Here is a 16521-nt window from a genome sequence, read left to right on the forward strand (position 1 = left end):
AGGATGTCCACTGGATATTGATGTTTTCTTGCAAGGCTTCCTGAGGGTTGCTGAAGTCTTGCTCTGAAGACGGTCGATAGATATTCAGCAGAATTCTACCTGTTCTGTTGTTCTGAAACTTGTCCTGTGTCCTGGTCTGCTGTTCAAAGCGTAACGATCCAGACGGAGTCCCAAGACCCTTCATCCTCCTGGAGGTCACTCATCCCAGTCATCAAGGTCAACATCAGCACTGTGAGTCCCACTGATCTGTGGTCAGCTAGAATAGGGATGGGTGCCTTAAGGTCTAAAACAGCGCTGTGAGTCTCACTGATCTGGGGTCAGTTAGAATAGGGATGGGTGCCTTAAGGTCTAAAACAGCGCTGTGAGTCTCACTGATCTGGGGTCAGCTAGAATAGGGATGGGTGCCTTAAGGTCTAAAACAGCGCTGTGAGTCTCACTGATCTGGGGTCAGCTAGAATAGGGACGGGTGCCTTAAGGTCTATAACAGAACTGTGAGTCTCATTGATCGTTTTACTGATCTGGGGTCAGCTAGAATAGTTGAAGGGTGGCTTAAGGCCTGTAAAAGCACTGTGAGTCTCATCATTTTACTGATCTGCTGTCAGCTAGACTAGTTTATGGGTGGCTTTAGGTCAACAAGAATCTGTGGATGTGGACTTAATGGCTCTGCTGCATCCCTGCTCTTGTACGTCTGCTGCCGTCCATTCATTTCTGGTCGGTTCCTGTAATGGTGTTAGCAGACGGCCAGCGGTCCTTCCTGGGCCAGCCTTAGATGTTCCTTGAATGGTATCCTGTTCCGACAGCATTAGGCTTTAATAATGACGTGACTGGATCCAGTCATCCGGAAGATGAATGGAAGGTGCTGGATGGCGAAGGCTCTGTTTTGTGTGTGAAGTACCTTATCTGCACTGCCCATGCCAGTCTGGCTGTGTACTAACTGTTGGTACCATAAATGAGCATTTACTGACTTAGTGTTGCATCATGGGTAGGTCTTTGTAATGCTTCTCACCTTTTTCCTTTCTTTCTATCTATGTTCCCTCTTTCCGTTTTACGTGAAAATTCACTTGGTTGTTCCTTTAGCTTTAATTTTCCCGATGCAGCTCTCTGAAATGCAGAACTGGCAGGGCCTTCTAGCAGTAATAACTATCTGCTGCACTGTCTGACTCCGTCAGGCCTTTGATTTGTGTAGTTGAGGCAGAATTTAAGGAGGCTGGGGAATTGATTGAAAAGTAAGCTGATGTCGGTGGGAATGTGTGGAAGCTGATTGGCATTTCAGGAGAGGCAAATATTTATGGTGAAGAGTAACGTTTTTGTTTTGAATGTTCGAGCTCAGATATTATTGTGGCTCCACCTCCTCACCCACGATTCTCTCTTTCTCGTGGTGTCATCGCCCAGGGCCGCCTGGCCTTTGGGAACCACTACCTGCCGCAGACGATGTGCGTCCACTTCGACGACGCCTTCCTGACCTATGCCACCAAGCCGCCCTCCAGTCGGCTGGACCAGTTCATGCACATCGTGAAGGGCACGCTGGAGAACGTCCGCGTCATGCTCATGCCCAGCCCCCGCTACCTGGGCCTGCAGAATGACGAGTAAGTCGTCCGCCTGTAGGGGGCGACGTGCTGCTGCACACACACCTACTCCAATGCCGCCGGCTTTGCACAGTCCAAGTGGGTGCATGCTGCTTGAATTTGACCGTTTAATGGATGACCGCCGAAATGCAGTCATCGTTAATTAGCGCTATCGCTATCGTCACAGATAACTCCGGCTTCACTGTGCTATCAGCTTCATAGCAGCTCCTTTCGACAGACAGTAATATGCAGCCTCCCTGAGACGGGGTGACATTGCTCAAAAACAAAGATATTTGGCAGCACAAAGGGGCTTGCGGAACTCTGCCTGGCATTAATGAGAGGGGGGCGGGAGATGGGCCAGTGTCTCTACAGGCTGGCCCGTGGGGGGGCTTCAGGACGGCTCTTTAGCGCCTCGCTCTCAGGGACTGTCAGGCCCATTAATCATGCCCCGCCGTGATGTCACTGCTGATGTCACTGCTGATGTCACTGGCCCTGCATGCTGGGACAGATCATTTTAATGTGCACTCAGGGGACGAATAACAAAGCCTGATATGTGACCAGTAAACAGGCGGTCAGATGTGGCGTTTCGGGGGGAGTTTGCCTTCACTCCCCACCGTGACAGCTGGCGTCAGAGGGGGGGTAAATTGGTTTAGAAGCTCGTGCCTGCATTTTTTCTTCTCATTTAAAATGAATCCAGAACTAAGCACCGAGACCTGTCACAGCACTAGTCCTCTTGGAGGTCAAAGACGGCCTGAGGGTGTCTCAGCCTCTGAGGGAGCGAAAGGATGAAACTGTAGGCTGGAAATGAAAAACAATAAGTTCTTTTGTCATTATCTTCTGGGACAGAAGCACTAAGTTGTGTGGTTGTGTTCCTGCTCCTGATACTCATACTGTATAAGTCGTCTTGCATGATGTGTCTTGTCCCCTTAAGGCCCCCAAGGCTCATGGGTGAGGGATTTGTGGTCATGCAGTCCAACGACGTGGACATCTACTACTACATGGACGAGCCTGGTACGTGGGTGCAGTGGAGGCAGTGGGTGCCGTGGATGCAGTGGGCGCCGTGGATGCAGTGGATGCAGTGGGTGCATATACGCACACACTCCTGGATCACACTGTGTGAGCTTATGCGTGTGCGTGTGTGCGTGTGTGCGTGCGCTGGGCAGGCCTGGTCCCAGAGGAGCTGGAGAACGGTGAGGCTGAGGCCTGCGGTGAGGGCACCAAGCTGCAGGACCTGCCACCCTGCTGGGGCCTGGACATCGTCTGCGGCAAGGGGACGGACTTCAACTACGGGCCATGGGCCGACCGGCAAAGGTAACGGCGGCTCGGTTCTAGCCTCACCTTCCAGACGGCAGGGTGAAGCACGGAAAGGCTTCCTGGAATTTATCGCTTGGATTTATGATGAATGGGTTTTTTTTTTTAAAATAAAATTTTGGGCTTTGAATGTAATCCTTAGAGCTCAAAGCGACAAAGGTAACACATGCTTTAATGTAAAGAATTTTTTTAAATCCTATAGTTCGATGGTGATAATGGTGTTGAAGGTTCACTGCATTAGTGTGAAGTGTATGCAGTTGTTTACGCACTATGTGTTTAAGGCTTAAGCATGGAAACACGCAAAGTACTGGGTTTTATACAGCCTTAGTTAATTACTGCCGGTAATTAATGAGGTGCCAAGGGGCTTGTTGTTACGATGTGCGGATGAGCAGGCCGTTCCTCTCTGGCTCGTGTCAGGTTGTAATTTCGTTATCTCTCCTGTGATATCCTGGACTGGAAGTGAAAGGGAGGGGATTTACCGGCAGATCCCGGCTTTCCCGCCTTAACCGTTAGCTTGTCCGAAGGGAGGGGATTTACCGGCAGCTTCCGGTGTTCTCATGATGAGCGCTGGCTTGGCCAAGGGGAGTGGATTGGCAGAAGGCAGTGAACATCTGCTGGACACCTCCGTATGAAGTGGGGGGGTTCACACTCACTGAGCTGCCCCCCTCCCCCCAGGGACTGCCTGTGGAAGTTCTTCCTGCCTGCAGACTACCAGCCCATGAAGGTGACGGAGATGGCCACCCCCGGGGAGCGGCGGCAGATCTTGGCCTTCGAGCTGCGCATGAACATCATCGCTGACGCCACCATCGACCTCCTGTTCACCAAAAACAGGGTATATCTGTGCACCTGTGTGTGTGTGTGTGTGTGTCTGTGTGTGTGTGTGTGTGCGTGGGTGTCTCATGTCTGTGTGTGAGTGTCTGTGTGTGTGTGTGTGTGTGTGTGTGTGTGTCTGTATGAGTGTGTGCCTGTGTGTGAGTGTGTGTGTGTGAATGTGCGTGTGTCTGTGTGTGTGTGTGTGCGTGGGTGTCTCATGTCTGTGTGTGAGTGTCTGTGTGTGTGTGTGTGTGTGTGTCTGTATGAGTGTGTGCCTGTGTGTGAGTGTGTGTGTGTGCCTGTGTGTGAGTGTGTGTGTGTGAATGTGCGTGTGTCTGTGTGTGTGTGTGTGTGTGTGTGTGTGTGTGTCTGTGTGTGTGTTTGTGCGCGTGGGTGTCTCATGTCTGTGTGTGAGTGTCTGTGTGTGTGTGTGTGTGTGAGTGTCTGTGTGTGAATGTGTGAGTGTGTGCTGGTGTTTCACGTCTGCCACCCCCCTCCTCTTTTAAAGGAAACCAACGCCATCCACGTTAACGTGGGTGCAGGCTCCTACCTGGAGGTGAACATCCCCATGACGGTCGGAGAGGATGGTAAGCTGCCGATGGCGTTGCTGTGCTGCTCTGCGGCGTTGCGAGGCAGGTGGCTGAACACCTTCCAACACCAGTGCAGGACCAGGCCCTGCAGCCCCCGACCCTCAGCTCTCATTGACCATGTACCTTTATCTAAGTAATCCTGCTAGGGCGCATAGTCAAACACACAATTATTGATGGATCCATTCCTCCATCAATGCACCTTAATTATACTGCAGAGTATTATCACCTAATATTCTGTAAATATCAAGGGTGAAGCGGCGCATGTTGAGTACCACTGGAGTACCACTGGAGTACTAATTACACACCACTCTTTGAATAGTTTGTGTGCTGATTGAGCCAGTTGGGTTGCTTCAGAACTAGGGAAAGCTTAGGAATTGCTTCCGACGAAGGAGGTGATTAATGTTCCTTCTCTGTCATTTAGGTTTAACTGTGTTGGTTTTGATCAAAGGCTCCAGATCCTCATGGGCTCACCAGTCCTTCCATTTCTCGAAAAAATAAAACGTTCAGAGAAGCGGTGATCCCTTGGAGGTCTCGTTGTCGAGCTGTGATCTAAGATCAGAAGCTACAGTGTTCTCACAGACAGAAGCCTCTCCTTGCTCCGTTAGCTAACTCTGATCTGAGATCAGAATGTCTCCCAGAACAGAGCCATCATCTGGCAGGTAATTGGCAAACAGCGGGATGTAAAAGTGAAATGTTCATAGCACGTCCATTTAAACCCCAAGTTGAGATCCTTTCATCCCTCTGGAGAACCTGCATTTCGCAACCTGTCGCATGACATGCACCGGAGAGAATCCAGACACCAATCCCAGGCAACTGTCAAGCATGCAGCGCGCTAGCCCAGATAGATGCCCCTCGAACCCTGCCGGCGTAACTCAGTAACCAGCGCTGCTGCTCTTCCTGTCCAGGCTACTCCCCCACCATCAAGGGCCAGCTGCTGCATGTGGACACGACCAGTAGCATGCAGTATCGCACCCTGTTGGAGGCCGAGATGCTCGCAGTGAGTTCTGCCACCTCCCCGCCGTCACGCGTGCTTCCGGATCACACTGAGCATGAATATACCCCGAAGCACAGAGAACCTAGCAGAGCCCTGACTGTTCATGCTGTGTGGTCGCCGTTCCGCGATGAAACACGCCTTTCGTGATGAAGCAGTGTAATGCGGATACTGAGCCTAAAAAGTGATATTAAACAAGGAACTTTAAGTACGAGTCCGAAAAAGGTACATCAGGAAAGAAATCCGCACCTAGACGGGTTTTAGACCTTCAGTGACCGTCCTGCAGCTTCTGCCAGACTGCGGCTAACTGCATTGGCTTTTGGGTCATGATTCCCTGCACATGAGCCAGACATTGACCTTCATGTAATCACTACTGAACCTAGTAGACCAAAGGTCCCTTACTTGCTGAATGGAGTCCTAACGTTTACACAGCCTTTGTTTCCTAATCTTTAGTAATATTGCATTTCAAGCAGTTTGCAGGTCGGTGTCTAACTCTACAGATTAGGACTATGATCAGAAGGTTGCTGGTTCAAATCCCAGGGACCACAGACTGATTTCACCATTGGGTCCTTGAGCCCTTAACCCCAGTTGTTCTAGGATTCACTCTCCATTGTATGTTGCTTTGAATAGAAGTGTCTGCTGGTAAAAGAACCGGTATGCAGTTTTTATTTATTTCTACACAAAATTAAGTAACATATTTCCATCTTTAGTTGCTATCTGCTTAGTTACTTTGTTGTTTTCTGCTTCTCACTCTGTTTGCAGCTTCTCACTCTGCTGTGGATTATTGCAGATTATAATCTGTTAGATTAGCAGATTGCTTCTGCGCCTTCTGCTTTGATCCTGTCAATTGTCTTGTGGTTAAAGATTAGAGTAGTGATATGTCTGTATTTATATTCATAATCTCTGTATCCACATCCACATTTTACCTGCCAAAATGCTAATGTTTGATCAATTTTAGTTTCTTCTGACGGAAACAAACATGGGTCTTGCATTCGTTCTTGTAACTGACAGTGTTGCGATTGCGCTAAATTAGCCATCTTGCCCAGAGTTAAAAATATGCCATGTGTACCTTTGCAAACAACATATGAAACTTGATTCTGAGTGTTCCGGAAACCGTCAAGTGGTAAAATACTGGGGTAAAGTTTAACATGTGCAGCACGAAGGACGCAGATGTTCTGCTGATGTTCTTGCATTGTAGCCACCTTCTGCTGGCTGGAGAAATGAATTTGGGGGGTTGTTAGCTCAGGTTGTTAGCTCAGCCTGGGGGGGTGGGGTCCCAGGCCATCAGGTTGTTATGGCGCAGAGGAGCATTTCACTGCTCACTTTGTTTCTGTTATTCATCGCATTTGTAGTGTGTCCCCCCCCCATCTCAGAAGTGGACAGTCTGGAGCAGATGGCCATCTGGGGGGAGGGGCAGAGGGATACCCCACCCATGGGCCTCACTTCCCCAGGGCTGGCTTCCAGCACCCCGGCGAGTCTGGGCCCGGGGCCGAGCGGGGAGGGTGGGGGGAGGGGAGTGATGACAGACAGAGTTATTAAAACAGGCAGGAGCTGCGGGGGCCTTCTGTCCTTCTCTGCATTCTGCTCCCTTGGCTATCAGAAGTTTTTGGGTTCTGGAGGCTATAAGCCTTGGGGGCAGGCAGGTGGTCTGGGCGTTTGGGATGTGACCCACAGTGTCCTGGTTCTGCAGAGAGCAGGTGAGTGTTTGTGTGTCTGTGCACATAGGGCGCAGGCAGGTGGTCTGGGCGTTTGGGATGTGACCCACAGTGTTCTGGTTCTGCAGAGAACAGGTGAGTGTTTGTGTGTATGTGCACATAGGGCGCAGGCAGGTGGTCTGTGTGTTTGGGATGTGACCCACAGCGTTCTGGTTCTGCAGAGAGCGGGTGGGTGTTTCTCAGTTTGTGCACATGGGGAGCAGGCAGGTGGTCTGTGCGTTTGGGATGTGATCCACAGCATTCTGGTTCTGCAGAGAGCAGGTGAGTGTTTGTGTGTCTGTGCACATAGGGCGCAGGCAGGTGGTCTCTGTGTTTGGGATGTGACCCACAGCGTTCCGGTTCTGCAGAGAGCAGGTGGGTGTTTCTCTGTTTGTGCACATGGGGTGCAGGCAGGTGGTCTGTGTGTTTGGGATGTGACCCACAGCGTTCCGGTTCTGCAGAGAACGGGTGGGTGTTTCTTTGTCTGTGCACATGGGGGGCAGGCAGGTGGTCTGTGTGTTTGAGATGTGACCCACAGCGTTCCGGTTCTGCAGAGAGCGGGTGGGTGTTTCTCTGTCTGTGCATATGCCTCCATCACACATCCGCTCATCCGTGTTTTTTCATGTCCTCGGAAGTGAGTGGTTAGTTACCATCATAGCCCACCCCACCCCCGCCACATGTGCACTGACAGCCTACTGCTTCCTGTTGCTCTGCGGGCTACAGGTTTCACCCAGTCACATGACACAGACTGAATGCGACCCAACTCATTCTCCCTGGACCAGAGTTTTGCACGTTTCATGCATCAGAACTTAAGTAAAAGCTACAGCGGTCAACCTCCCAGACACGCGACGCTCCATAACCTGCGAAGCTCTGCCAATCTCACGCTCATTACGGTTTGCTTTGCTCCGTTTTACTTGCGACTGCTTATTCACTGTGGAGGATAAATAGCCCAGTGATTTTGAGCCATGCGATCATGCATGTGATGCATGTGATTGCATGTAGGGTATATATGATGGTTGTGCCACTGTAATATTTTGGATGTGAGCAGAAGTTTAGGCAGATTGTAAAAATCTGAACAGTTTATTAAGCAGACACTATTGTCCAGAATGACATATATGTGAAGATCACAGAGCTGGGTCACACAGCGTCTCTGGGGCAGTTAAGGGTCTGGCTCAAGGGCCCAATGGTATGAGTACTTCACTGGCCAGGGGACTGGAGCCCATGACCTTCCAGACACAGATGCGGAGATACATGTGAGATATATCTGAATTTGGACTTTAACGTCCCATCAGTGCTTGTAGCCACCGACTTTATTGGACACGTTGACAGGCCAGTGGGTGATATTTCCTGCTTGCTTTAACCCCCTGCCAACCCCCACCCCAATACCCACAGTTCCATGTCAACGCCAGTTACCCCCGTGTGTGGAACATGCCCCAGTTCTGGCAGTGCGAAATCGAGGTTTATAAAGCCACCTACCACTTCATCTACGCCCAGAAGAACTTCTTCACAGGTAGGGAGCCATCTGCAGGCTGCCTGCATCCTTGTGCTTTAATCTAACATTTATTTAAAGGAACACATCACTTGTGTGTCGTTCTGCAGTCTGTTGACAGTTAATATTCACTTCAGAGTCTCTTCCAGAGAAATTTAAGTGCCAAACTGTGTGTGTGTGTGTGTGTGTGTGTGTGTGTGTGCCCTGTGATGGGTTGTGTCCCGTCCTGGGTTGTTCTCACACCTGTAGCTTCCAGAATAGACTCTGGAGCCCTGCGACCCTGCATAGGATGTTGTTCAGACTTTAGAAACGTCTTTAGTAAATTGCTTCGGATGGATGTATGGATGGATTGATGGAAATTCTGAATTGTCGCCCTTCACACAGACCTGATCCAAGACTGGGCCAGTGACAGCACCCCGGACATATACTCCTTCGTCCCCTACTCCTGGAAGTTTAAGATCCTCTTCCACCAGTTTGAGATGATTTGGGCAGCAAATCAGCATAACTGGGTGGACTGCTCAACAAAGCACCAGGAAAATGGTGAGAGAGGAGCCGTGGATGGATGGATGGGTGGATGGGTGGATGGATGGCTGGGCAGGCAGCAGGTCACGTGCTCTCAGGGGAAAACTAAGGCTGTGCTCCAGGTAACTCCCTTTAGTTCAGTGTGATCAATTATCCCAAATAACAAGAGGACAAAATCACAGCTGCTAATTGGAAATGAAGGAAAAGGATTGTTTCATTCATTTACCTTAAAGGGCATCTATAGCGTCTGTTATTTTTAGGGGTTTGTGTTCCTACACATAAATAAATGTGCTTTTCCCCCCATTTGTTTATGTTCCTGCTGCTTATCCAAGGTTCACAGGGCAGATAAGCAGCATCGAGCACAAGGCCGCGCGACACTTGAACAATGATATAATAAATAATGCAATTACACTATTATTCTTATCCCAGCTGAGCCCCGCAGATGCCGATAGCCAAAGTGGTAAATGTGTTAAAAGTGTTCAGTTCAGGGTTATGAACCCAGACGGTCTGTATGCTGTGAATCACTGTGCGTCAAACATGTAGAAAATCCCAACCCTTCTAGAACCGGCTTCTCAGATCCACTTCCCTGCGGTGTCGTCTGTTTGTTGGGTCCACCTGACTCTGTCGTGTTGATGTGATACACGGAATATGGAGGGTTCTGCAGTCGTACCTTTGAACAGAGTCCTTGATGTGGCTTGTTCCAGTAAAACATCTAACCGTATAATTAATTACTGTAAGTCTGGTTAATTTGTAATGTAATTATAATTGCAGTTTAAAACCTAAATACAATTATCTTCATGGCACTCAGTGACTGAAAGCGGACGTCAGAGCAGTTGTGTTGGTGTATGCAATGTGATGGGTTTCTTTGAGACCCTACTCCAGAATCAGCTGTTTTTCTTTGGTTTGGGGGGTGGGGGGGTGGTGGTGGTTAGGAAGGCTAAAGACTGTTGAGTACAATAAGGCTGGGGTGCAGTGGGGCGGGGGGCGCTGAGGAGCAGGGAGGCTGGGGGGTGATGATCGTCAAACACGACCTCAAATAGCGGCCACTGTGATGCTGACCTGAGCTCGGTGCTGTTTCCGGGGCGGGGGGGTTGGGATGCGTGATTGAAGATCATAGGCAGCCTTGCTTTTGATCTGCCCACCCTCCCATCAATAGGGTAGAGTGAAGAATGGAAGAAAAGCTGAGGGCCAGTCAGGGGAAGGGGGGCCTGTGATCAAATGGGACTGGTGCATGGCCAGGGCTGTCAGGACTGTGTCCCTGTGGCAGACAGAAGTCAGCTTTGTGTGTGTGTGTGGCTCGGGTCCCATGTCCCACCCTAACCCTAACCCGTGATCAAATGGGACTGGTGCATGGCCAGGGCCGTGTCAGGACTGTGTCCCTGTGGCAGACAGAAGTCAGCTTTGTGTGTGTGTGTGGCTCGGGTCCCATGTCCCACCCTAACCCTAACCCATCCTCTGACCCCTCTCCCCCTCCCACAGTGTACCTGGCCGCCTGCGGGGAGACGCTGAACATCGACTTCACGCTGCCCTTCACCGAGTTCGTGCCCAATACATGCAACACACGCTTCTCCCTGAGGGTGAGCAAAAGGCGTATACACTACACAGGCACTGCGCAGTGAGAGTGTACGCGTAAAGCACAGGCACTGCGCAGTGAGAGTGTATGCGTAAAGCACAGGCACTGCGCAGTGAGAGTGTACGCGTAAAGCACAGGCACTGCGCAGTGAGAGTGTATGCGTAAAGCACAGGCATTACGCAGTGAGAGTGAACGTGTAAAGCACAGAAACCGCTGAAGCACAGACACTTTGTTAAGCACAGTAGCTTATTGTGTACACTGTAGTTACTGCTAAGGTTCGGTAGCTTATTGTGTACACTGCAGATACTGCTAAGGCACAGTAGCTTATTGTGTACACTGTAGTTACTGCTAAGGTTCGGTAGCTTATTGTGTACACTGTAGTTACTGCTAAGGTTCGGTAGCTTATTGTGTACACTACAGATACTGCTAAGGCGCAGTAGCTTATTGTGTACACTGCAGATACTGCTAAGGCGCAGTAGCTTATTGTGTACACTGCAGATACTGCTAAGGCGCAGTAGCTTATTGTGTACACTGCAGATACTGCTAAGGCGCAGTAGCTTACTGCATAAAGCATAGACTCTGATAAAGCACTGAAACTTACTATAATGCACATACACAGCTAAAACATATTTACACAGTATCTGTGTTTAATGTCGTAATTGTCTGTGCCTTTGCAGTATTTGTGCTTTATGCAGTAAACGTCATTTTTTTAAATCAGTACAAAACATCACACTTTGTGTTGTGATGTCATTCAGCACCGGTTCCAGTTTTAAAGCCAGTGGCGAAACAGCACCTCGATTACTGTACTTTTGGTTCTTTTTTTGAAGCACCAAAAGTACAGCACCTATTGCAGTGGAAAAGCAACCCAGTTCCCACATTAACCCTTGCTTCGACTATGCCGAGCTGTTTAAAACTGCTTTCTCTGCCCCGTCTGCCTCCCAGGCCGAGGACACAGACTTGCACCTCGCTCTCCCTGAGTGCCACCCCAGCCGGTACCCACTCCTTACGCTGGCCAAGGGCTATCAGGCTGGTAAGCCTGCCCCGGCAACATGTGCAGCTGGTGAGGCCCAGCAGGGGGCGCCGAAGGCAGAGAAGCCGCGCTGGAGGAATCTCACCCAGGCTGAGTGAGTCTCAGAATCCCATCATGGTAGAGTGACCAAATAATCCGTGTCAGGAGGAACATTTTCAGCTACTTTAGGTTTTACAAACTACTTTTAAACTGAAAGGCTAAATAGTTCAGTTCTTCTTGCTCCTTGACTGGTTTGTTTCCTTCATTGAAAGACTCATGCAGTTGTTTCACATTAACATTAGTGACACATGCATGATTTTTGGAGACTGACCAATCAGCACACAGCAAGACGATCCCAGTGCTTAAGTGAAATCTAGGTTCTCTAATTGAAATGGTACTTTACAGTGTCTCTCTGGTTACCCTACATTATGGCGCTATATAAATTGAAGATGGTACAAAAATTCATTTTGCAGTCTAAAGTTACATTTCAATAATGTATAAAGTCATCGGCTGGAGTTAAATTGAATCGCGCCGGGTTCAAATTTGTATTTTGGCCCAGACTGCAGAGCGGTTTAAATCTGATTTGTTGCTGAGAATGCATTTAAATGAGATGGCAGCTTTGTGGTGCTGACCACACTATGCCCTCGAACCCTGGCTAATGATCTCTGTGCTCCTTGTCCAGGGCTGGCTGGGTGGACTGCTGGTCCGTGCCCAATTTCCTGCTGATCATCGACTACACCTGGCACCCCATCTACCCACAGAAGGCCGACGAGCAGCTCAAGCAGTCGTGTGAGTGTGAGCGTGCAAATGTACGTGTGGCACAGGCCCAGTTCCTGACAGCAAACTGAGGTCAAGGTCGTGGTCAAGGTCAAATTTATTAATATAGCACGGTTACCATCAACCCAAATACTGCTGAGGGAGCAACTCATTACAGAGGGTAATACTCAGTGAGGAGGATGACGATGATGATGATGGTCATGCCTGACTTTATTGTCCTCATTTTTTGTTATAATTTACCAAGTTGCAGAAATGGGTGACTGCTGCCCCATCTTGCCCCAGCCGGATTCCTTATTCCTCCAGCCTCCTGCTGCTGATGCTCTCCGATTCCCTTTTCAGCCCCCCGCTGTGCTGCCAGGGAATGGCTGTTCCTGTCACAAAGACCTCAATCGTGTATCAGCTTCTAAACTGTCTTTCATCAGTGAGGCCCCTAGGGGGCCCGTTCTCTGCACTTCTGCTCACGTGGCAAATGCCTAAAAAAATCCCTGAAAAGTCCGAAATTCTCTAATTGTCTGGGGAGTGGCAACTTTCCGCAGTTTTTTTCCACGATAGAAAGTCTCTGTCGATGTGCTACGTGTCTGTTTTGAATGGCACCAGAGGGGCGTTTTTAGGGTCCTGATTTTAGGGTATCGCTTATATAGGCGATCTATCTCGGAGGTGCCAGATTTTAAATAGGTCCTCCTCTAATGGGTGACGTCCTTCCAGTGGTTTAAAATGGAGCATCGCCGTTAAGTGTTACTATTAGCAGAGGTGGGAGGTTCAGTTGGTAGGTAAAATCCAGACCAAGATTTTATTCCAACCAACCAGCGGAGTCCTCTGTGACTGTGACTCTCGATGCTCAACTTGTGGGTTGAAACAAAATCTCGGTCTGGATTTGTACTTTCTGAACCTGAACTTTCCAGCTTTGTTTATTAGCCTGTTAACAACGATGTGGGTCTAAGTGCTTGTTCATGTGTCTCCCTGTGTGTCTGCGATCAGTGTCGGAAATGGAGGAGTCCATGCTGTCCGTGTTACGGCCCTCTCAGAAGCCAGAGCCAGTGGCCCCGCCCCCTCTCAGCAGGATGCCCGCCGACCCCTCCGAGCTGCCCCCCGACCGGCTGCACGTGGAGATGGAGCTGTCCCCGGATTCGCAGATCACCCTGTACGGGCCCCTGCTCAAGGCCCTCGTCTCCGTCAAGGTGTCCAGCACTCGTTATCTTCCGCAGTGTAGTGTTAGGGAGTGCAGCCTTTGGGGTGAACAGTGAGTGACTCACAAGTGCCTCTAGGGGGCACTGTCAGCGTTATCGAACGTCACGTTTCAATGACAACTTGAAGCTACCTGTGTCAGCTATACCTGCACTGAGAAGCTGACCTTTTCCAGCTTAAACTTGGGCTTTCGGTGGCTGGAGGCTAATCCAGATATCAGGCGGGGATGCTCATGGTGGTCACCACGGTTATGCTCTGGTCACATCCGGCACGCAGTCTCGCTCCTCTGATTATGAGTAGTTTTCCATCCAGCGGTTTAACAGCGTGTTTGTCCCCAGGAGAACTACTTCGGCGAGGATGACATGTACACGGACTTCGAGGAGGCCGCTTCCAGCCCCGTACTGTCCCACTCGCCCTCCTCCAGCTCGGGCTGGACGGCACTGGGCATGGACGAGGGCGGCCAGCGGGACGCAGACAGCCGGGCGGCACACCCCCTGGCCCTGCGGCCCTGGGACATCACCGTGCTCATCAACCTGTACAAAGTGCACGCTCGGCTGCCCGTGGTGAGGGGGGCGGGGGGTGTCATCACGCCTCACAATGAATTAATCTGCATCAGTTCATTCTTGGATTTGGAGATTTAACGCAGGTGTCTGGCACTTTCTTGGAGGTTGTTTCTCCGGCTTTTTTCAGGCGATAAACACGTTTGGGGAAAAATTACTGGTCAACCAGAAACAAAACCCAGAGAAATGGACCGACACTCGTTTAGAGTTTCAGAATAGATTGAAACAGTAAATGCACAGAATCAGGGAAAAAAAGTGCGGTCATCACATCACTACATTTCAGAAGTTATCCTCGCTAATGATGATAAATGACCTTTCAGGCTCGATGCGTGATGCTCACGGCAGCAGGCATGTGAACTACCCTGCATTGCCATGACGACCCCCACAGCCGCAGCGGGGCGGGGGGACCACTGCGAGTTTTTGGCGGATTACAGCTTCTGTGCCTTAAGGCTCTCTGGTGGTCATGTGACCATTTCAGCTGATTCGCATCACACAGGCCAAAGAAGTGACCTTCTGCACTCGATCACTACCCTGCTCTGTCTGCCCGCATCCCATATGGCCACGTTCGTCCGAGCGGTCACTGCTGGTACAGGCAGCTCAGGATGATGCCATTCCGCTCTGTGTTTGATGTATATCCGGGGAACATGGTGAAATTATTTTGCTGGGACAATAAGACAAAAAACAATGCAATGCAGTAATAAATGCTGTATGTGCAATGGGGATGAGGTTGCAAATAGACTTTAATATGTCCATCCATCCATTTTCCAATCCGCTTATCCTATTGGGTCGCGGGGGGTCCGGAGCCTATCCCAGAAGCAATGGGCACGAGGCAGGGAACAGCCCAGGGTGCGGGGTAGATTTTAATATAGTAAAATAAATATTGGTGTAGTGTTAAAGAGAATTATTAACAATGTGTAACGCATAGCAATACATAAATCATTTTGAAATATGCCGTATTTTAGCAGTTTGACAAATAAGTTTCAAGTGACCTTCCTGTGTTTATTTTTGCACTTGTCACAATTTCAAAATCCTTGCTTTTTTTCCGCTCCTTCTGCGTGTGTGTGTGTGTGTGTGTCTGTGTGTGTGTGTGTGTCTGTGTGTGTCTGTGTGTGTGTGTGTGTCTGTGTGTGTGTGTGTGTCTATGTGTGTGTCTGTGTGTGTCTGTGTGTGTCTGTGTGTGTGTGTGTGTGTGTGTGTGTGTGTGTGTGTGTGTGTATGTCCGCACGTGCGTGTGTGTGTGTGTTTGTCCGCACGTGCGTGTGTGTGTGTGTATGTCCGCACGTGCGTGTGTGTGTGTGTGTGTTTGTCCGCACGTGCGTGTGTGTGTGTGTATGTCGGCACGTGCGTGTGTGTGTGCTCTCTGTAACAGCACTGCAGCACTGACGGACCTGACGGCCCCTCCGGCTTCCTCGAGAGGCTCTGCTTCGAGATGAAGAAGACCTACAAGGAGACCATGCTCCAGTTGCTGCTCTCTCCCATACACGTATTTGTCAGCGATACCTACCAGGTGGGGGTGCAGGCCAGCTTTTTTGACTCATGTTAGATGTGTGGGGCAAACTGCATGTTTGCTATAGTTTACTTCATATTACCTGTAGTTATTAAAATTTCATATTTCAGTTGTTGTTTGAACTATAAATCATAACCAAACTTGCAGTGTTTCTCTCCTCCCGAACATGTTGACTCAACATTGGAAAGTTCTTGAACTTTCCGGTGTCTGTTCTGATGATGCAAACCCTGCAGACGCCATCTGCTAAAGGAGCTGGTGTCCTGTGGCGGGCCGCACCGTAATGGCGGCGTGATCAAATCCATCTCCGGCTCGCTGGCAGTCTGCCTGCTGGCCCTGTGCAGCGTGTGTGTGTGTGTGTGTGTGTGTGTGTGTGTGTGCGTGGGGGGGGTGTCACATGACCCAGCAGGTCCCTCCCTTGGATCCCTGCACCTTTTTATGGAGTAATCGGTGTCCATTCCCCCGCAGCGCCCGGTGGTTGACGGACTGCTCCGCGAGGGCCACTTGCGCCTGGCAGGACTGCAGATGCGAGCCCATGCCATGTTCTCAGCGGAGGGGCTCCCCATGGACAGCGACACACTGGAGTACGCCTGGCTCATCGACCTGCAGGCTGGAGCTCTCACCGGCAAGGTCACCGTGCCTCAGGTGGGGCTGACCTTACCCATGTGACTATGCCCATGTGACTAACCCTACCCATGAGACTGACCGTACCCATGTGACTATGCCCATGTGACTAACCCTACCCATGAGACTGACCGTACCCATGTGACTATGCCCATGTGACTAACCCTACCCATGTGACTGACCATGCTATGTGACTAACCCTACCTATGTGACTTATACCCATACTAACCCTACCATGTGACTAACCCTTCCCATGTGACTAACCCTACCCATGTGACTATGCCCACGTGACTAACCCTACCCATGTGACTGAC

General features: G+C 50.1%; 1 protein-coding gene across 1 annotated transcript in view; it reads left to right on the forward strand.

Moving 5' to 3' along the window:
- The window catches only part of kiaa1109 (KIAA1109 ortholog), an 86411-nt gene that overhangs the window by 13120 nt on the left and 56770 nt on the right, over positions 1 to 16521 (forward strand). The window contains 16 exon segments of the mRNA XM_048995638.1: positions 150 to 231; positions 1393 to 1586; positions 2497 to 2576; positions 2729 to 2876; positions 3552 to 3708; positions 4198 to 4276; positions 5185 to 5276; positions 8357 to 8474; positions 8838 to 8993; positions 10455 to 10552; positions 11491 to 11672; positions 12240 to 12346; positions 13313 to 13512; positions 13858 to 14082; positions 15449 to 15586; positions 16052 to 16228. Of these exon segments, the coding sequence (XP_048851595.1) occupies positions 150 to 231; positions 1393 to 1586; positions 2497 to 2576; positions 2729 to 2876; positions 3552 to 3708; positions 4198 to 4276; positions 5185 to 5276; positions 8357 to 8474; positions 8838 to 8993; positions 10455 to 10552; positions 11491 to 11672; positions 12240 to 12346; positions 13313 to 13512; positions 13858 to 14082; positions 15449 to 15586; positions 16052 to 16228 (2233 nt within the window).

Source organism: Brienomyrus brachyistius, chromosome 25 (genome assembly GCF_023856365.1).
Source record: "Brienomyrus brachyistius isolate T26 chromosome 25, BBRACH_0.4, whole genome shotgun sequence".
Classification (NCBI taxonomy): Eukaryota; Metazoa; Chordata; class Actinopteri; order Osteoglossiformes; family Mormyridae; genus Brienomyrus; species Brienomyrus brachyistius.